The sequence below is a fragment of the Schistocerca cancellata genome, chromosome 11 (genome assembly GCF_023864275.1).
Source record: "Schistocerca cancellata isolate TAMUIC-IGC-003103 chromosome 11, iqSchCanc2.1, whole genome shotgun sequence".
Lineage (NCBI taxonomy): Eukaryota > Metazoa > Arthropoda > Insecta > Orthoptera > Acrididae > Schistocerca > Schistocerca cancellata.
In genome coordinates, this window is record NC_064636.1 from 129080464 (window position 1) to 129096025 (window position 15562).

The 15562-nt window shown below is 45.3% G+C and overlaps 2 protein-coding genes across 2 annotated transcripts in view; both read left to right on the plus strand.

Moving 5' to 3' along the window:
* Positions 1-15562, plus strand: part of LOC126108422 (nuclear factor NF-kappa-B p100 subunit-like) — a 400072-nt gene that overhangs the window by 83566 nt on the left and 300944 nt on the right. The window lies entirely within an intron of this gene.
* On the plus strand, positions 5567-6328 carry LOC126108332 (GA-binding protein subunit beta-2-like). Its single transcript, XM_049913549.1, has 2 exons — positions 5567-5596; positions 5846-6328. Exons 1-2 carry the CDS (start codon positions 5567-5569, stop codon positions 6326-6328), a joined length of 513 nt encoding a protein of 170 aa, XP_049769506.1.

A 15562-nucleotide genomic window follows, 5' to 3' on the forward strand; every position in this document is an offset into this window, starting at 1 on the left:
GAGACAATGCAAATTGTGTTGCAGGGTCATCCATTGATGAAGTATAGCGAGTAAAGTTTCTTCGTAACTTTTCTTCTTTGGATTGTAGGAGGTATGTGGAGATAGAACAATGGGTGGCCTTTGAAGGTTCATGGTCTTTGAAGGTTCTGTTTCCTCAGGTTCCTCATAGCTTGTTACTGTTTCAGCATTTCCACTTGCATCACGTACTTCTACGGTTGGTAGAGGAAATAAGTTGATCGTAAAATTTGTACTTTCACGCTTTCCGCGGCTGGTTGTCCCGACTTGGCCAATTTTTACTCACGCAATTCTCTTGCAGAGCATGTCCTTCGACTTTTCCGTCTTTGTTGTACCAGTGTTCCTAGGAAACGGACAATAAATTGAAATGTTTGACATTGTTGTAGATGTTAATTTATTTTCGTGAAATAAAAATGAAAACTATTATTCAGTTACATAACTTTTCAGGTATCCAATGACTGGATCAAGTTTAAATGATGTTCCATACAACTATTTCATTTGTGCTAGCACAGTATGCAAAATAGTGAAAGCAACATGCACTGAAATATGCAATGTTTTGCAATGTATGGTTATGCCAGAGAAATGTGAGGAAGTTGTTGGTTGAAAAGTTCTATAAAAACACCCATTTCTGCAACACGATACAGATAGAACACATATTCAAATAATACAACTTCAAAGTTCTGGCTCAGAAGTTTTTTATTTATTAAAAAATCTTATCTGTGGTATTGATGGCATGGGTCGATGCTGAATACCAATTTGTCTTCATAGATGTCGGTGCAAATGGAGCAGCAGGTGGTTCTGCAATTTTTAATAATTCGAATATGGGCGAAAAGCTATAACGTAACCTTCTGAACATACTGAACAACCGAACATTGCCTTTAACGATCCAGAAGGCAAACGAATGCCTTTTTGTTTGTTTGCCGAAGCTTTTGGTTTATTGAGGCACATTTGCGCCCATTTGCTACTAAAATGCTAACCTCATTGAAGAAAATTTTCAACTGTATGGCATACAACTACTCGTCATACTGTTGAATGGACATGTGGCATACTGGTGAACAAGTGGCACATTTTCCGTAGAGCAAAGTGTTTATCGGTATGGCTGAACGTCCAACGTTCTACTTTAAATTTTTGCTCTAAAGGGGATAGGCAGGCTGCTAGCTCAGGGTGTATACGACCCGGGAGTTCCGCGAAAAACCCGGGAATTTTTTGATCTGTGAGGAAACCGGGAGTTGTTTAGATTTGCGGGAAGTTTTCATAGTTTTAGTTTTTAGTTAAATATTTGTGATTTTGATTGGTGAGAAACAATTCTCTCGCATCCCGCTACTGCAGAATAATACTGCAGCAACAAAATATGAACGACAGAAAAGCAACGAAAACAAAACTTTAGTTGCGAAGGAAATGCGCCTCATACAACAACAACAAAACACAGTGCTCATATAAGCGTCTGCCAAGAGCAAAGTATGTCAAAGGCTTTAGGAAGACAATGCAGTGCTCGATAACAACAAATTGCTTCCGATGAGCGTCACGTGACGACTGTTTGAATTGGATTCCTTTGAGGAGTTGCGGGCTGCCTCTCGCGCATGCGCAGTTGAGTGGCGTGTGAGCAGTCCCTGCTCCCTGTTGTGGTTACAGAAGTGTGGCTGGGAGCCGCCATCTGACGTCGCCGCCCTTGGGAAATGCGGTGGATCCGGGGCTGGTGCACGGGGCAGCCCGAGCTGTGGTGGGCGGGTGGGTCGCCTCCACGTGGCCTGTGGATACGTCCAGCGGTTTCACTGTTTCCTCTTCGTTTATTGCTCTCACGTTAAATTAAAGCAAAACGGATTTTTGTGATCGGGAGCTGTCAAATGATTTAAAATATGTTCGCATGATTACGGAAGGCTAAAATACGTTACTAGTTTCATATTTTATTTCCACCGTTGTGAGAGTCAAGTATTAATCGCCTTGCAGAAGAATATAGTTATTTTTCAAGGTTCGCTAAAGAGATTTGGCTTTTAATAATCTTTTCCCCTCAGGCAGTCAATTTATTTAAAACCAAGTGTTTAATTTAACGCTATTGCCTAGTTTCAACTGTTCGCTGCGCATCGAGTGTACTTATGGCATTATAACGTAATAAAGAACGAAACATGATGTAATGCAGTACTGGTGCTGCAAGGAAATTTACATCGGAATCGGACTTAGGAATGCGCGCTTTAAGGCGAATTGTGCATTTTAGTGTGGTGCACGAAATCTGGATGCTCTTGAAGTAATCGTCTAATGTCTTGTTTCTTTCGTGACATAATGTAAGATCTTTGAGTGTGTTACACGTACGAACATGAGGGCCTCCTGCGTCATCGTAGCTGCGATGCGCGGTGACTCCTTCCACCTGGCGCTCTCTGTCAACTGCTGAAACGAACCTCATCTTTGTAACAGGTCGCTGGAAAATACTGCGAATGGTGGTTTGAAAAACGTACAGCGTAAATTTCCTTTTACGCAAGATGAACTGTGAGCGAGACTGAACGATGAATTTATTAAATCATAGAGCGTTTGACTCTCGTTTAAAAATCAACTCATCGGTGACGGGCCATTTAGAGGAATTTCGAGCCCAGAAGATGAGACATTTAGGTCGTTTATAAAAGTTTTACTATCACTTTAGTGTGATGTCTTAAAGTGTAACAAGCGCACAGATCATCAACATTACATGTGCAGGCTTAGCTTCTCCTGCAGCTTACTAATCTTTGAGACCAATATTGTATGTGGACGATGTGTATATTAATTTAAAAAGCATGAGCTTTTCTTATTTATGTGTTGGCCTTACTTAAGAGTGATGTTGCTGTTGGCTGACTACATCGTGTGTCGTGTGCTGTCATCACCTGCCGAGATCACGTGGCATGAGCTATGACTGGCTTACAAAAGCTCTTCGCAACCTCGATTTCAATGCATGCGGTGTTTGGTGGAATCCGAATTTATACCTTCATAATAGGAACATATGCATGGCATCAAAGGTCTTGCAAAACGTTTTTTTTTTTCCCCCGCTGAATTTCGTTTTCTAAAGTGCCGGGGAATTCTACGTTGGTATAGAAATCAAAGAATTGATAAGTTTTACAGTGGCACGGAAGATTATAGTGTCACTTAACATGGAAAAAGTGTATTTTGATCCGGGAGAAAGTGTATTTTTAACCGAGAAGCCGAGGAGAAATGGGAATTTTTTTTCCTTGTCCACGTATACACGCTGTATAGCTTGTTGATGTACAGAACATGTAATAATCGATACTTGCCGGCCGCGGTGATCTCGCGGTTCTAGGCGCGCAGTCCGGAACTGTGCGACTGTTACGGTCGCAGGTTCGAATCCTGCCTCGGGCATGGATGTGTGTGATGTCCTTAGGTTAGTTAGGTTTAAGTAGTTCTAAGTCCTAGGGGACTTACGACAACAGCAGTTGAGTCCCATAGTGCTCAGAGCCATTTGAACCATTTGAGCCAAATCGATACTTGATATTTACAATGTGCAGCCGATATTTCTATAGGCAGGAGTGTCGCGATATTTCGTCCGCCGACACACTTTTTTCAAGAAATCGAGAGTCGGTATCGACATTTTAATTAATATCAATCTATTGGATGCTCCACATTATTAAAAATACCCTGGTGTAGCGCCGACTGCCGTTCCGCAGCCGAAGTCTGTCAACTGCGGCCGTGCGACCATCGGAGAAGGCGGCGGCAGCCCTTGCAGGCGAGCCAGCCGAGTACAGGGGGCAGCCCGGCTGACGCTCGGCCCTCCCTGCAGCTCGCGTGCGCCACGCCGCAGCCGCCTGCGTGTGCAGACACGGCTGTCGGCTCAGCCTAACATTCGACCTGGTCTCTGCCTGAAGGCACGCGGTTGCTTCCTGACGGTGAAACACCTGGTCTCAGGTCGAAATTACAAACTAGTCGCAATTGTACGTAGACGGAATAGACTTTATTTAAATACTTTGAGCACATACTGAAATGTGTTCGACAGTCGCTGACAGGCGGTAGGGGGCGGCGCCTGGGAGGGCCGCCTGCAGACGGCGCAGCCTGCCCTGGCCGCCCTCTGCCCTGGACGCGGTACAGTGTGTCCGTCAAGTCGTGCGCCCTCTCCGCTGCACAGTGCTGTCCCGGCGACCCAGTCTGGCCACACAGCCTGGCGGCGCTCACTGCCAGCTCAGCGACTGCCCTGACCAGAAAAAACACGGCATTGCGGAGTAAATTGCACCAACACGGGAACAGGAATCATATGTCAGCGTTGCCGTATCTCTTAGAAGTATAAAAGCGGATGCCTGTTCGTGTGAATGCGTGTTCGTGTACAACTTCATCCACAATTGGCGCATACATTCCGCCCGATACGGTTTTTAAACAAAACATAGTGCAGCTGTACTGGAAAAATTTAAGCCTTTCCTTCGATGGGGTGCTCTGAAACGCGACAACTCTTGCGACACGAGTAGTGCTCAAAAGTAACAGGGAACTCGCTATTGTGCGTTTTTTATAACTGACATTCGCAAGACTTTTTTGTCGTCGTGTCCCTAAACATGTCTGAAAAGTATGTCTCCACCAGGTAAATGGGATATTTAGTCTGTGGTCACATCTTGGAAAGGTTATCGGTGTGTTAGTAGAATTGGCGATTATTTGTTTAATGTAAAAGCGGATTATTGCGTTTGTATTACATTTGGCTATAGGAACGGACTCAAATTCATCAACCTTTTAGAGACATTAGATTTTGCTTTTGTCGAATCTACTATCATTACGGGAAGTGTTTACGACTGATGTAAATATTTCTTCGATTTCAACAGTTTGGTGCACCACAAATTCCTGTCACAAGGTGAAACGGTCAGCAAGCAGTAAAACCTACAAACTCAATGCCAGCGGCATGACGCAATCCGGAAAAAAACCTGCAGATGTGTGGCGGAACAGTTGATTATTTCTGCACTGCGATAAGGCATCTGCTTAGAACTTCGTTGCGTGTTCTTGCATGTTTCGCTACAAACCATGCTGTGGTGACGCCCTTGGCTGCACGATCACCTGATGTGAAATTTTGTTCCTAAAAATTACAACGAACCGTAAAGGGCTGTCTTTTTCATACACAGATGACATTTGAAATGCACCGCTCAGAGAACTACAGGGTATCACAACGAAAGTTCCAGAATTGTTTGAGGAAGCGGAACAAACACTGGAATAAATGCACTCATATGTACTCACATGTAACGGAAAATATTTTGATGAACACAACATTGATGTAGATTAATACATAAACTCAGTAATGGATACCATATTCACTGCTCTCCCTTTCAATAATATTGTCCGTGTTGTGACCTACATTTTGTTAACAGACGAGGAAGTTGTATTTCTGTACTTAGAGATGTCACAAGTTGCCTGTGTTTTCTTCCCGAGTGTCGGAAGGTAATGCTGCAAAGGCAACCTAGCATTAGAGGTGTGTTTCTCTGAAGCTCAAAGATCGATTACCAACAGGATGCTGAGGTCACAGGAGGTGACTCCTCGGAGTGAATTAGGAGAAAAAGTTAAAACAGCCGGTAATGAGATGCAGTGCACCAATTTTTAACGGGAAATGGCTTCAGATTTCAATTATGGGATAATGGTATGTATGTTCTGCGATACGCTGGTTGATCTGTATCCTAGAGGGAAGATTTCTAGATTTGTAACTCGTGGCTGGGCAGAAGTGTATTGAGGGCTGCTCGCAGTTTGGCGTTGTGACGGTTTCTTTCATTCGGTGTGTGTGTGTGTGTGTGTGTGTGTGTGTGTGTGTGTGTGTGTGTGTGTGTGTGTGTGTGTAGTAGTAGTAGAGTGAGAGAGTGTCGATGTTTTGTGCAGGAGCCTCTCTCAACAGGAGAGAGGGAGGAGGCTGATACAGGCGGCCAGGCAGGGCGCGGCGGAGCAGCTGCAAGAGTTGCTGGCGGCGGGGGCGGACGTGGAGGCGAGGGTGGAGGGGTTGTTTAGCGGCCGGACCGCCCTGCACGTGGCAGCAGCCGGGGGTCATGTGGCGGCGGCCAGCTGCCTCGTCGGCGCCGGCGCGGAGGTCGACGCCAGGACCAGCTGGGAGCAGAGCACGCCCCTGCACTGGGCTGCAGAGAGTGGCCACGCTGGAGTGGTGCGGCTGCTGGTCGGCGCCTCTGCTGACCCCAACGCCAGGGATCGGTGGGGGCGGACGCCGCTGCACTGGGCGGCAGTGGGGGGCCAGGCAGAGGCGGCGGCTGAGCTGCTCCTGGCGGGGGCGGACAGGGGGGCCCGGGATGTGGATGGCAGGACCCCCCTGGACGTCGCCAGAAACTACAGAAAGCAGCAGCTGGTGGATATGCTGACACAACGCTGACATACGGCACTCAGGAAGCACAATCAGTTACATCATATGTGTTGGTCTTTGAAATAAAGTATACAAAAATGAATCCTTTGTTCATTTATTTGTACATATCATTTTGTGCTGTGTATGACAATTCCGGTAACACCGTGACAACTGCAACGACGAGAGATACCTGTAAACTAGTGTGAGGAGCCCTTCAGTCTGTAAAATACTTCACGATCAGTTTTTGCAAAAGCTGAGTAACAACTGAAAAACACTCCACTATTACTAAGCACAACTTGTCTCTCTCAAGATTCTCTTCCTCACGGGGTGCAACATATGCAAGAAACACAAGAACACAGCCGACATCTATGACGACCGGCTGCATTTCAAAACGTCACCACTCAATCTCTTTGAACACACGAATGGCGCAACATTGTTGGTTGTCTACCACATCATGCAGCTGCATTAACGTTCCTTGTACGAACCAGTCCACTACATGACCCCATTACTGGAAACTATATGCTGCTAGCATGTGTGGTGCTATGTTACACCAGCATAAACTGCACCATACTCAGATAACTGGCACACAAGTCGTTCAGTCAGAATGTGTCTTATGTTGCGATTTAATTGCAGCCTCACATTGGCAGCAAGAGTTACACCACATACTTGGCAACACTGCAGACGGAACAACTCACACATCAGGCAGATTCGTAGAGGTCACGCTATCACGAAAAGTAAAATAAATAAAATTCTGTACTTTGGCCCACGAATCGAGCAAGTGCTTCCAACTATTGGTAAGATTCTAATGAGCGACTTGCCGTTACGTTAATTCAAATGTAGATGTGACTGCCGCTGTAAATTACACAGTTTCCCATACTGCCGCCATCTGTATATGAGCGTGTCGTTATTTCCTAACTTTCGTCTCCTGAGTCTACAACGTTTAATAAAAATGACGGAACGAGCAGCGGGGATGTCAAAAACGAAACGCACTACAAGTAACTTTTAAAAGACGGTTTCTCTGACAACAGTGCTACACTGAAGCGAATCGCTTGTGGCTACACAGAGGGAAGAGATACATGTCCAGTTTGCACAGAAGAGGTTCTTATAAAGTGTCAAGCGATGGGAAAGACTCATAAAATGTTCACATCGAAAGTGAACTGGCCGGATTGAGCGTGTGGGAGCTTCCTTTCCCTGTCGACAGCAACAACTTATTTTTCCAGGTTTTACGTTTCAATGTGACGCTGCAGCTAAGGGAACAGTGCAGAATACAGCAGCGGCGGCGGTGAGCGAGAAGGCGTTCGCCCGCGCATGCGCCGGCAGCGGATTCGCCGCGCGGCGTGAAGGTGAGTGGCTGGGGTGAGGCTCGCGAGCCAGCCGTGGGGCCGCCAGAGAGACTCGCGCCCGCCAGCCTCCAGCACTCGGCTGCGAGGCGGACCTGCAGCTTCCCCTCAGCCAGCATCGGCCACCAGGGCCCACCTGTGGCGCAGCAGGCGGTCACGTGTGGAACCGCTACACGGTGAAACAAACTACTTACACCCACACTTTCACACCAGGTTGTGATCGGAAACAGAAAACCCACTAAATTTTCTGAATCTCGCCGTTCAAAAGAGAAACAGCACCCATGGCTTCACAATATTCGGGAAACCGACAGCCACGAAACATCGCCGTTCACAAACTGCCGAATCACCCGGTGGCGCACGGGCTTCAGATTCGGATTGCACAGATTGAACGGAACATCCGTAAGCAAACACCATCACACAAAGCAGCTACACACAATAAAACATATACCAGAGGAAAATAGTGGCAAGTCCCATATGATTGAGAAATTAAACCAGCAAATTAGTAGAGATAAAAGGAACACATGCACACGCACGCACGCGAGCGCGCGTGGATAGAGAGAGAGAGAGAGAGAGAGAGAGAGAGATAGAGATAGTGTAAACAAAATTCAAATTCGTCGCCAAATACTCTCGACAACAAATGAGCGCCAACGGCGTTAGCAAACACAACAATGTCTGTGTGTGTGTGTGTGTGTGTGTGTGTGTGTGTGTGTGTAGTGCCCTCAGAACGCGAAAGAAGAATGTCGCAACAAAACCTGACTAAAGCAAATATGTAAGCAAAATATTTTTATACGCCAAAATCATGAGGTTTAATAATCAGCAGATGTGTTAGCTTGCTGATAAATTTCATATTTACAGCGTTTGGTTTGCAGATGACAAGCAATCATTGCAGGACTCCATACAGATTGTCTTGCAAAACTGCGTAATGTAAAAATTTCGGTAAGGAGAAAAACGATCAAAAACTTTCTTTAAGCCTCACTGTGTTAGATCAATTAAAACATAAAATATGTTCACTTTCTACAGCTTACAGTAACCAGATCTCACTGTGGATGGCACAGAGGTGCCGAAACATGTTTGGGTAACAAGAAAAATTAGTGTTTCAGCATAAAAGGGAACCTGTTTTCAACAATATATGTATATATTCGCCTTTTACTGTAAAAGTTACTTTGACAACTGCAATGTCGCCTTTGGGCTCTGAACAAGATTTCATCTCGGCACATGTCAGACTTTAAACTCCTCAGACACACACACACGCACACACAGACGTGTCTCGATCTTTAGTAACTTCATGTGGTGAACTGTTTCACCTATGTAAATGCTAACTGTTTTACTGCATTTGTTAATAAATGTACTGTGATGGCGTCTTGGAATTTACTTCAAATGGGTTAACTACTCTCACCACCAAATTAGACACGCAGATCGCCTGCTTGCATCTAAATAGCTGTCCGTTCTGCTGCAAGAACTGCCCAAGTGGCCATATCAGCGAGAGACGTACGGAGAACAATCAGGAGGGATTGCGGTGCGTCGGCACATTAACACCGTACAGGAAATAGTCAACTGTAGCAGTCTCGGGTGGGAAGTGTTAATTGCTTTCTTCGGAGTCGTGGCTACATTCAGAAACATGTACGGAGATTTGGTACCAAATGGGGGTCTTGCGCGTGAAAAAGCGCTCGGAAGAAAAGTAAGGAGTAAATATTTGTACAAAGATCGGGTGTTGAAAAATTACAGGGTGTATACGACCCAGGACAACCGGAAATCTGGGAAGAACCTGGGAATTTTTTCATCGTTTTAGTTTTCAGATAAATTTTTGTAATTTTGTCTGGTGTGAACTGATTCTCTGGCAAAGAATGCTACTGTAATCCACTACTGGAGAGTAATACCGCAGCAATGAAACATAAACGGGAGGAAAAAAAATAAATCTGCAGTTGCAAAGGAAATGCGCCATTTACAACAACAAAACACAGCAAAAAATATGTCAAAGGCCTTAGGGCGAAGACGACGTGATACTTCGTAACAGTAAACTCGTTCCTGTGGTCGTGACGTCACAGCTGCTTACGTCAGCTTCATCTGAGCAGTCTCCAGCGGGCTGATGCGCATGCGCAGTTGACTCGCCTGCGAGCAGTACCTCCCCCCCCCCCCCCCCCCCCCCCGCTGCTCGGACTGCTCCGGCCGTTAGCTGTATCGCGCGCCCTGGCTGCCGCATTCGCGCGTGCGCAGAGTTATCTGAGTTGTAGAGAAAAGGGGGGGATTCTGTCCACGTGACCCGTGTGATATTGCTGCTTCCTCTTCATTTACAGACGTCAAATGAACACAATACGTATTTCTGTGGCAGGGAGCTATCAAGCGAATTAAAATGCATTCACATATTTAGTGAAGGCAAAAATATATTATTAGTTTCAGTTTTCTGGATTTTATTTCAAAGTTTTTGGCAGTTAAGCATTAATCGCTTTGCAGGACGATGAAGTTATTGTTGTCAGTTTGCTAAAGAAATTTGGCGTTACTATTCTCGCTGGGGAAGTCAATTTATTTGAAACGAAGTGTTTCATTCCACAGCTGTTCGTTGAATGTAAAGTGCACGTTTTCATGTTCTGCCATGTATGGCATTGTGTCATAATGAAGAGATAAAAACATGAGATGCTACAGTACTGCTGCTCAAAGAAAACTTACGTCCCAAAAACCACACCGAAAAGCTTAATGTCAGGTGGGATCTACTTAATTGCGAATCTGGACAATGTGCACTTCAGACTGAAGTATTCACGTTAGTATAGTTTACGAAATTCTGATGCACTCGGGACTATCCTCTGACGTCCTGTTTCTTTTATGGCGTAATGTAACACCTCGTTGTGCTTTACACACACAAACATGCGGCCTTCCTACGTCACTGCAGCTGCGCACGCGTAGTAATGCCTGTTTTCTGGCGCTCTCTGGCAACTGCTGATCCGAAGATGTTTGTGACAGTCTGGGATAGCTTTGCCAATGGTGGTTTGAAAAGTGTTACTTTCAAAGCAAATATGCTTCTACGCAGGATGAATTATGTTACGTGTGAGAAAGTGGGCTGAATTCCTTAAATCACAGAGCGTTTGACTCTCGTTTAAAACTGAACACTTTCAGGACCAACCACGTAGAAGAATTTCGAGCCCTGAAGACCAGACATTTACGTGAGTATTTTAAATTTACTGGCACATTTGTGCGACGTACCTTAAAGTATAACACACGCAATAAACGTCGATAATGTATGTGAAAGCTTGGGTTCTTGTTGCTACACTACATATTTTAATGTTAACCCCTAACTTTTCCTATTTGTGTGTTCGCCCTACGTAAGTGATTGCTATTGGCTTACCACATAACGTGTCCTATGCTCTGAATGTCTGCTGTCATCGGCTGGCCAAGTCACGTGCCATGACATCGCAATCTCGATTTCAAAGCTCCGGAAACTAGGGTGCCGTGTTTGGTGCAAATCAAATTTATAGTTTCGTAATACGAAAATATGCAGCGTAGGCCTATATGTTGCTGCAAATGAAAGGCCGTTCAAAAACTTCTCTCCCCGTTCCAGTTTTTCCAGGAAGTTCCACGCCAGTGTATAAACCGTAAACCATTCAAAGGATTGATAATTTTTACAGTTCCGAGGGAAAATTTACTGGAAACCTACTGTCTCTTAGCACGGAAAAAGTGTATTTTCACCCGGGGAAAAGCATATTTTTACACCCTGAATTACCAGTAAAAGAATCAACCAAAAAACAGGTGAGAATCCTGGAGGCCAAAGAAAATGCGTGACCGTTAAGAAGCAGCAAATACACTTTCCCACAACGTAAGTAAGACATCGGGTAAACATTATTCTCTGTGTCAGGAACCTGACTTGGGCACGCTCTGCCCCTAAAATCTCGGGTAAATTCTCTAAAAGCTGACTGATATTGTCGTGTTGGTTGCACTAGCGATGGGAACGACAGGAATTACCGAGAATAAGTACCATTCATTTCATTTACCACTATTATTCATGTCCAACAGGTGTATTTACCGGTTTCCGCTACTTGCAGAACACTCCAAAGCTTGGAAGGCATTGCCGTAAAACACGTAACGTGGTAATTGATGTACTCGATGTCCCCGGTCTGTGATTCGTAATTGTTACATTAGAGGGTGCTGTGGCGTGGCTGGAGGACGCGATATCTTTCATTTCGATAACTGTGCTCAGATGCTGGCAGACGAACCCGTTAAATACTTCGGAGCAGACTGCGAATAACGTAAACAATAAACATAGGTGACTGGACGATTAGTCGGAAAACAGACTGCGCGCTCCTAAACAGAAAGGTGGCAGCTGAAGGGCGTGTTGCACGATGCCTCGGAAGTAGCGACAAGCGCGTGGTAGCATTCTTTCTGAGAGTGTGGCTCATTTCCAGTGTATGAGGGGCCGTGCAGATCCTGATCCGCTCATTCGAAATCTACATCTACATGATTACTCTGCAGCTCACACTTAGGTGCCTGGCGGAGGGATGATCGAACCACCTTTAAGCTACTGCCCTACCGTTCCACTCTCGAACAGTCGCAGGAGAAACAAACACTTACATCTCCCCGTGCAAGCTCTGACTTGTCTAGTTTCATTATGAAGATCATTTCTACCTGTGTAGGTGGGCACCAAAAAAATATTATCGTACTCTGAGGAGAAACTTGGCGATTGAAATTGCATGGGAAGGTCCTGCCGTAGCAAGAAACGGCTTCGTTTTGACGACTGTCATGTTAATTGCTGTATCATATCCGTAGCGCTGTCTCACCCATTTCGCGGTAATACAAGACGACCTGCCCTTCTTTGAACTTTTTCGATCGCTTCCGTGAATCCTGTCTGAGGCGAGTCCCACACTGCGCAGCAGTACTCGAGAAGGGGGCGTACAAGTGTAGTGTAGGCGGTCTCTTTAGTATACCTGTCACGTTTTCTACTTCTTCTGTCAGTAAATCGTAGTCTCTAGCTTGCTTTCTGCACAACATTATCCATGTTATCGTTGCAATTTAAGTTATTAACAACTTTAATCCCTAAGTATTTAGCTGAATTTATATCCCTCAGATTTTTGTGATTTATCGTCTCAGTGGTTTCTTTGTCGTGCTCATGTGGACGACTTCACACTTTCCATGATTTATAGTCGATTGCCACTTCTTGCACCATTCTGATATCTTGTCTAAATCATTTTGCAATTGGTTTCGGTCATCTGATGACATTACATGACGGTAAGTGGCTGCACCAGCTAGACACTATCTAAGAGCACTGCTCAGATTGTCTCGTAAGTGGTGTACGGAGACCAGCAACGGCAGAGGGCCTCTTAACACTTACTTTGGGCAACACCAGGCGTTACTTCTGTTTACTTTACTTCGATGACCTTCCGTCGGTTACTACCAACTGTGACTTTTCTAACGAGAAATCACGAATCCAGTCACACAACTCCACAGGTGCGCAATTTAACCGGAAGGGACGGTGTCAGAATCGATATGGAAACCTAAAAACTACGTAATCAAATTGACGTCCCTTGTCAATAACACACATTAGTTCGTGGGAATAAAGAGCTAGTTTTGTTTCACAAGAGAGTTATTTTTCAGATTCCGTGCTGGCTATTTGTGAATAAATCGAGGTGGTTCATAGTGTTCGAGCGCAGTATATGTTCCAAAACACTACTGCAAACCGAGGTTAGTGATATGGGTCTGTTATTCAGTGGATTACTCTTATCCCGTTCCTTGGCTATTGGTGTGACTTGCGCAACTTTGCATTCTGCTGGGTACGGAGAGCTTTCTGCCAGCGAGCGGTTGTATATGGTTGGTAAGTGTGGAGCTGTTGTATCAGCATACTGTGGGAGTAACAGACTGGTATACAATCTGGACCGCAGACTTTGCCTTCCTTGTGGTTTAAGCTGTTTTGCTGCACCAAGAATTGCTGCTTCTGAATTACTCATATTGGCAGTTGTCCTCGATTCGAGTTCTGGAATGTTTACTTCGTCTCCTCCTGTGAAAGAAATTCGGAAAACGGTTTGGTAACTCTGCCATCGTGGCGCTGTCATCAAAAAGATCACCATTGTTACCGCGCAGTGAAGGTATCGATTGCGTCTTCGCGGTGTATGCGATCCGTGACACCTGGGAAATCTGGGAGAAACCCCGGAATTTTTTCATTCGGAAGAAAACTAGGAAAAACCTGGAATATTTAAAATGCCGCGAATTTTTCATTGTTTTAGTCTGCAGTCAAACTTTCGTGATTTTGACTGGTAAGAACTGATAAACGGCAAAATGTGTCAAAGGCTTTAGGACGAAGACTGTGGAGCACCTCATAACAATACACTGCTGCCGACGAGTGTGACGTCACACCTGTTTGCATTAAGTTAAAAAAAAATGGCTGTCAGGACTATCGGACTTAACATCTGAGGTCATCGGTTCCGTAGAGTACTTAACCCTAACAAACCTAAGGACATCACATACATCCATGGCCGATGCAGGAATCGAACCTGCGACCACAGCAGTCGCGCGACTCCGAACTAGAGCGCCTAGAACCGCTCGGCCACAACGGCCGGCTAAATATCACACCGACGCATCCTTTTATGCGCAAAACAGCTTAGGCTCTGAAAAGATAAACCGTTTAACGCGTCCCTTGTCTTCCTACTACTTTCTATTCACGAAATGTCCTATACTGAGTGCTTGGTTTGAAGGAACCCGTTTTAAAGAATCAAATGCCTCGCCAATGCAACTTTTTCACACCTCATTCGCCTTCCTGCCGTCCTCTCCAAATGCCTTAAATTTGCTACTTGACAGTCAGATAACTCATCAGTGTAGCTTTTTATGCACAAAACAGCTGGGTGTGAGGCGGTGAGCTTGTAACACTTCGTTTCATTACACCAGTTTCCGCTGTCGGTTTGGTTGCGTGCTAGAGTGCATTCCAACCTCCTTGTTCATTTACGTGTCTCGCAATACCTGTTGCGGAAATTTCATTTTCCCCTCAGATCAGAAAATAAGTTTTGTTTGAGGACCCCGCCTTGTCCGTTATGCGGTTCTGATGCGTTCTTCTCGTCGTCATTTCGCTACACGGGACCAGCCGTAGTGCTTCTGGAATCTTGACACGCCGTTTTAGTTCGCTGTGTAGCTTCCCTCTCATCTTTTGTGATCCTACTGACATATTCTTGTGTAACCGTGCGGGAGAGAGATTGTAAACGTTGTAATAACCAACTCCAGACTATATCGAGCAACATTTGGTCATTTTCAGAGTTCTTCTTCACTATCGCGAAGTAGTGGGGGGAGTGTCACGGATACGATACCACAGATGGGGTGGCAGAGATTAAAACAATGGCGCTTTTCCGTGCGACGAGATGTTATCCGAAATTTCAGTCACCATCTTTCCGATCGCATTTCGAAAATATTTTGCTGCCGTGCACCACGTAGAGAAAACTCTTTTGAAAGCCTTACTGAGTGTTTCTGCAGGTTTTTTTGCGACGTTGTACCAGTAAGTACGGATAGCGGAAGTGCTCTCTGCACGACAGACTTTGGTGACGTCACAACACGGACAACCGTGAAGAATTTATCTCGACTGATTCCGCAGCGTGACGTATAGCCTAGCGAACTTGTCCTCCTGTTCTTCTCTCCTATATAATACATTTAGTACCCTGAAAGATTCACCCTTTTATGACGAAAGCAAGACTTTTTGATTCTATTGTGTCTACCTTCTGTTATAATATAGTTGAAGACACACAATTGACGGACATCTGCCAGACCGTTTCTTACGCTCCGGGTTAGAAGCGCCAAACGTTTCCTTTTTTTCCCGCTCCATTCCTGCCTCGACTAGCCGTCACGTGACCTGTGCTGGCTGCAGGTCACCACTGCTGTAACGTCTTCCGTCTCGAAATTCTGCTGCAGTCTGCTCCGTATTCAGGGCGTATATTAAAACTGTCACTTTCAACGGAACAGTCCA

Bases quoted from the DNA above. Each gene is read 5' to 3' on its own strand.
- LOC126108332 (XM_049913549.1), top strand. From the start codon at position 5,567: ATGGCTTCAGATTTCAATTATGGGATAATG. The intron at 5,597-5,845 runs GTATGTATGTTC...CTCTCTCAACAG, and splicing joins ATTTCAATTATGGGATAATG to GAGAGAGGGAGGAGGCTGAT.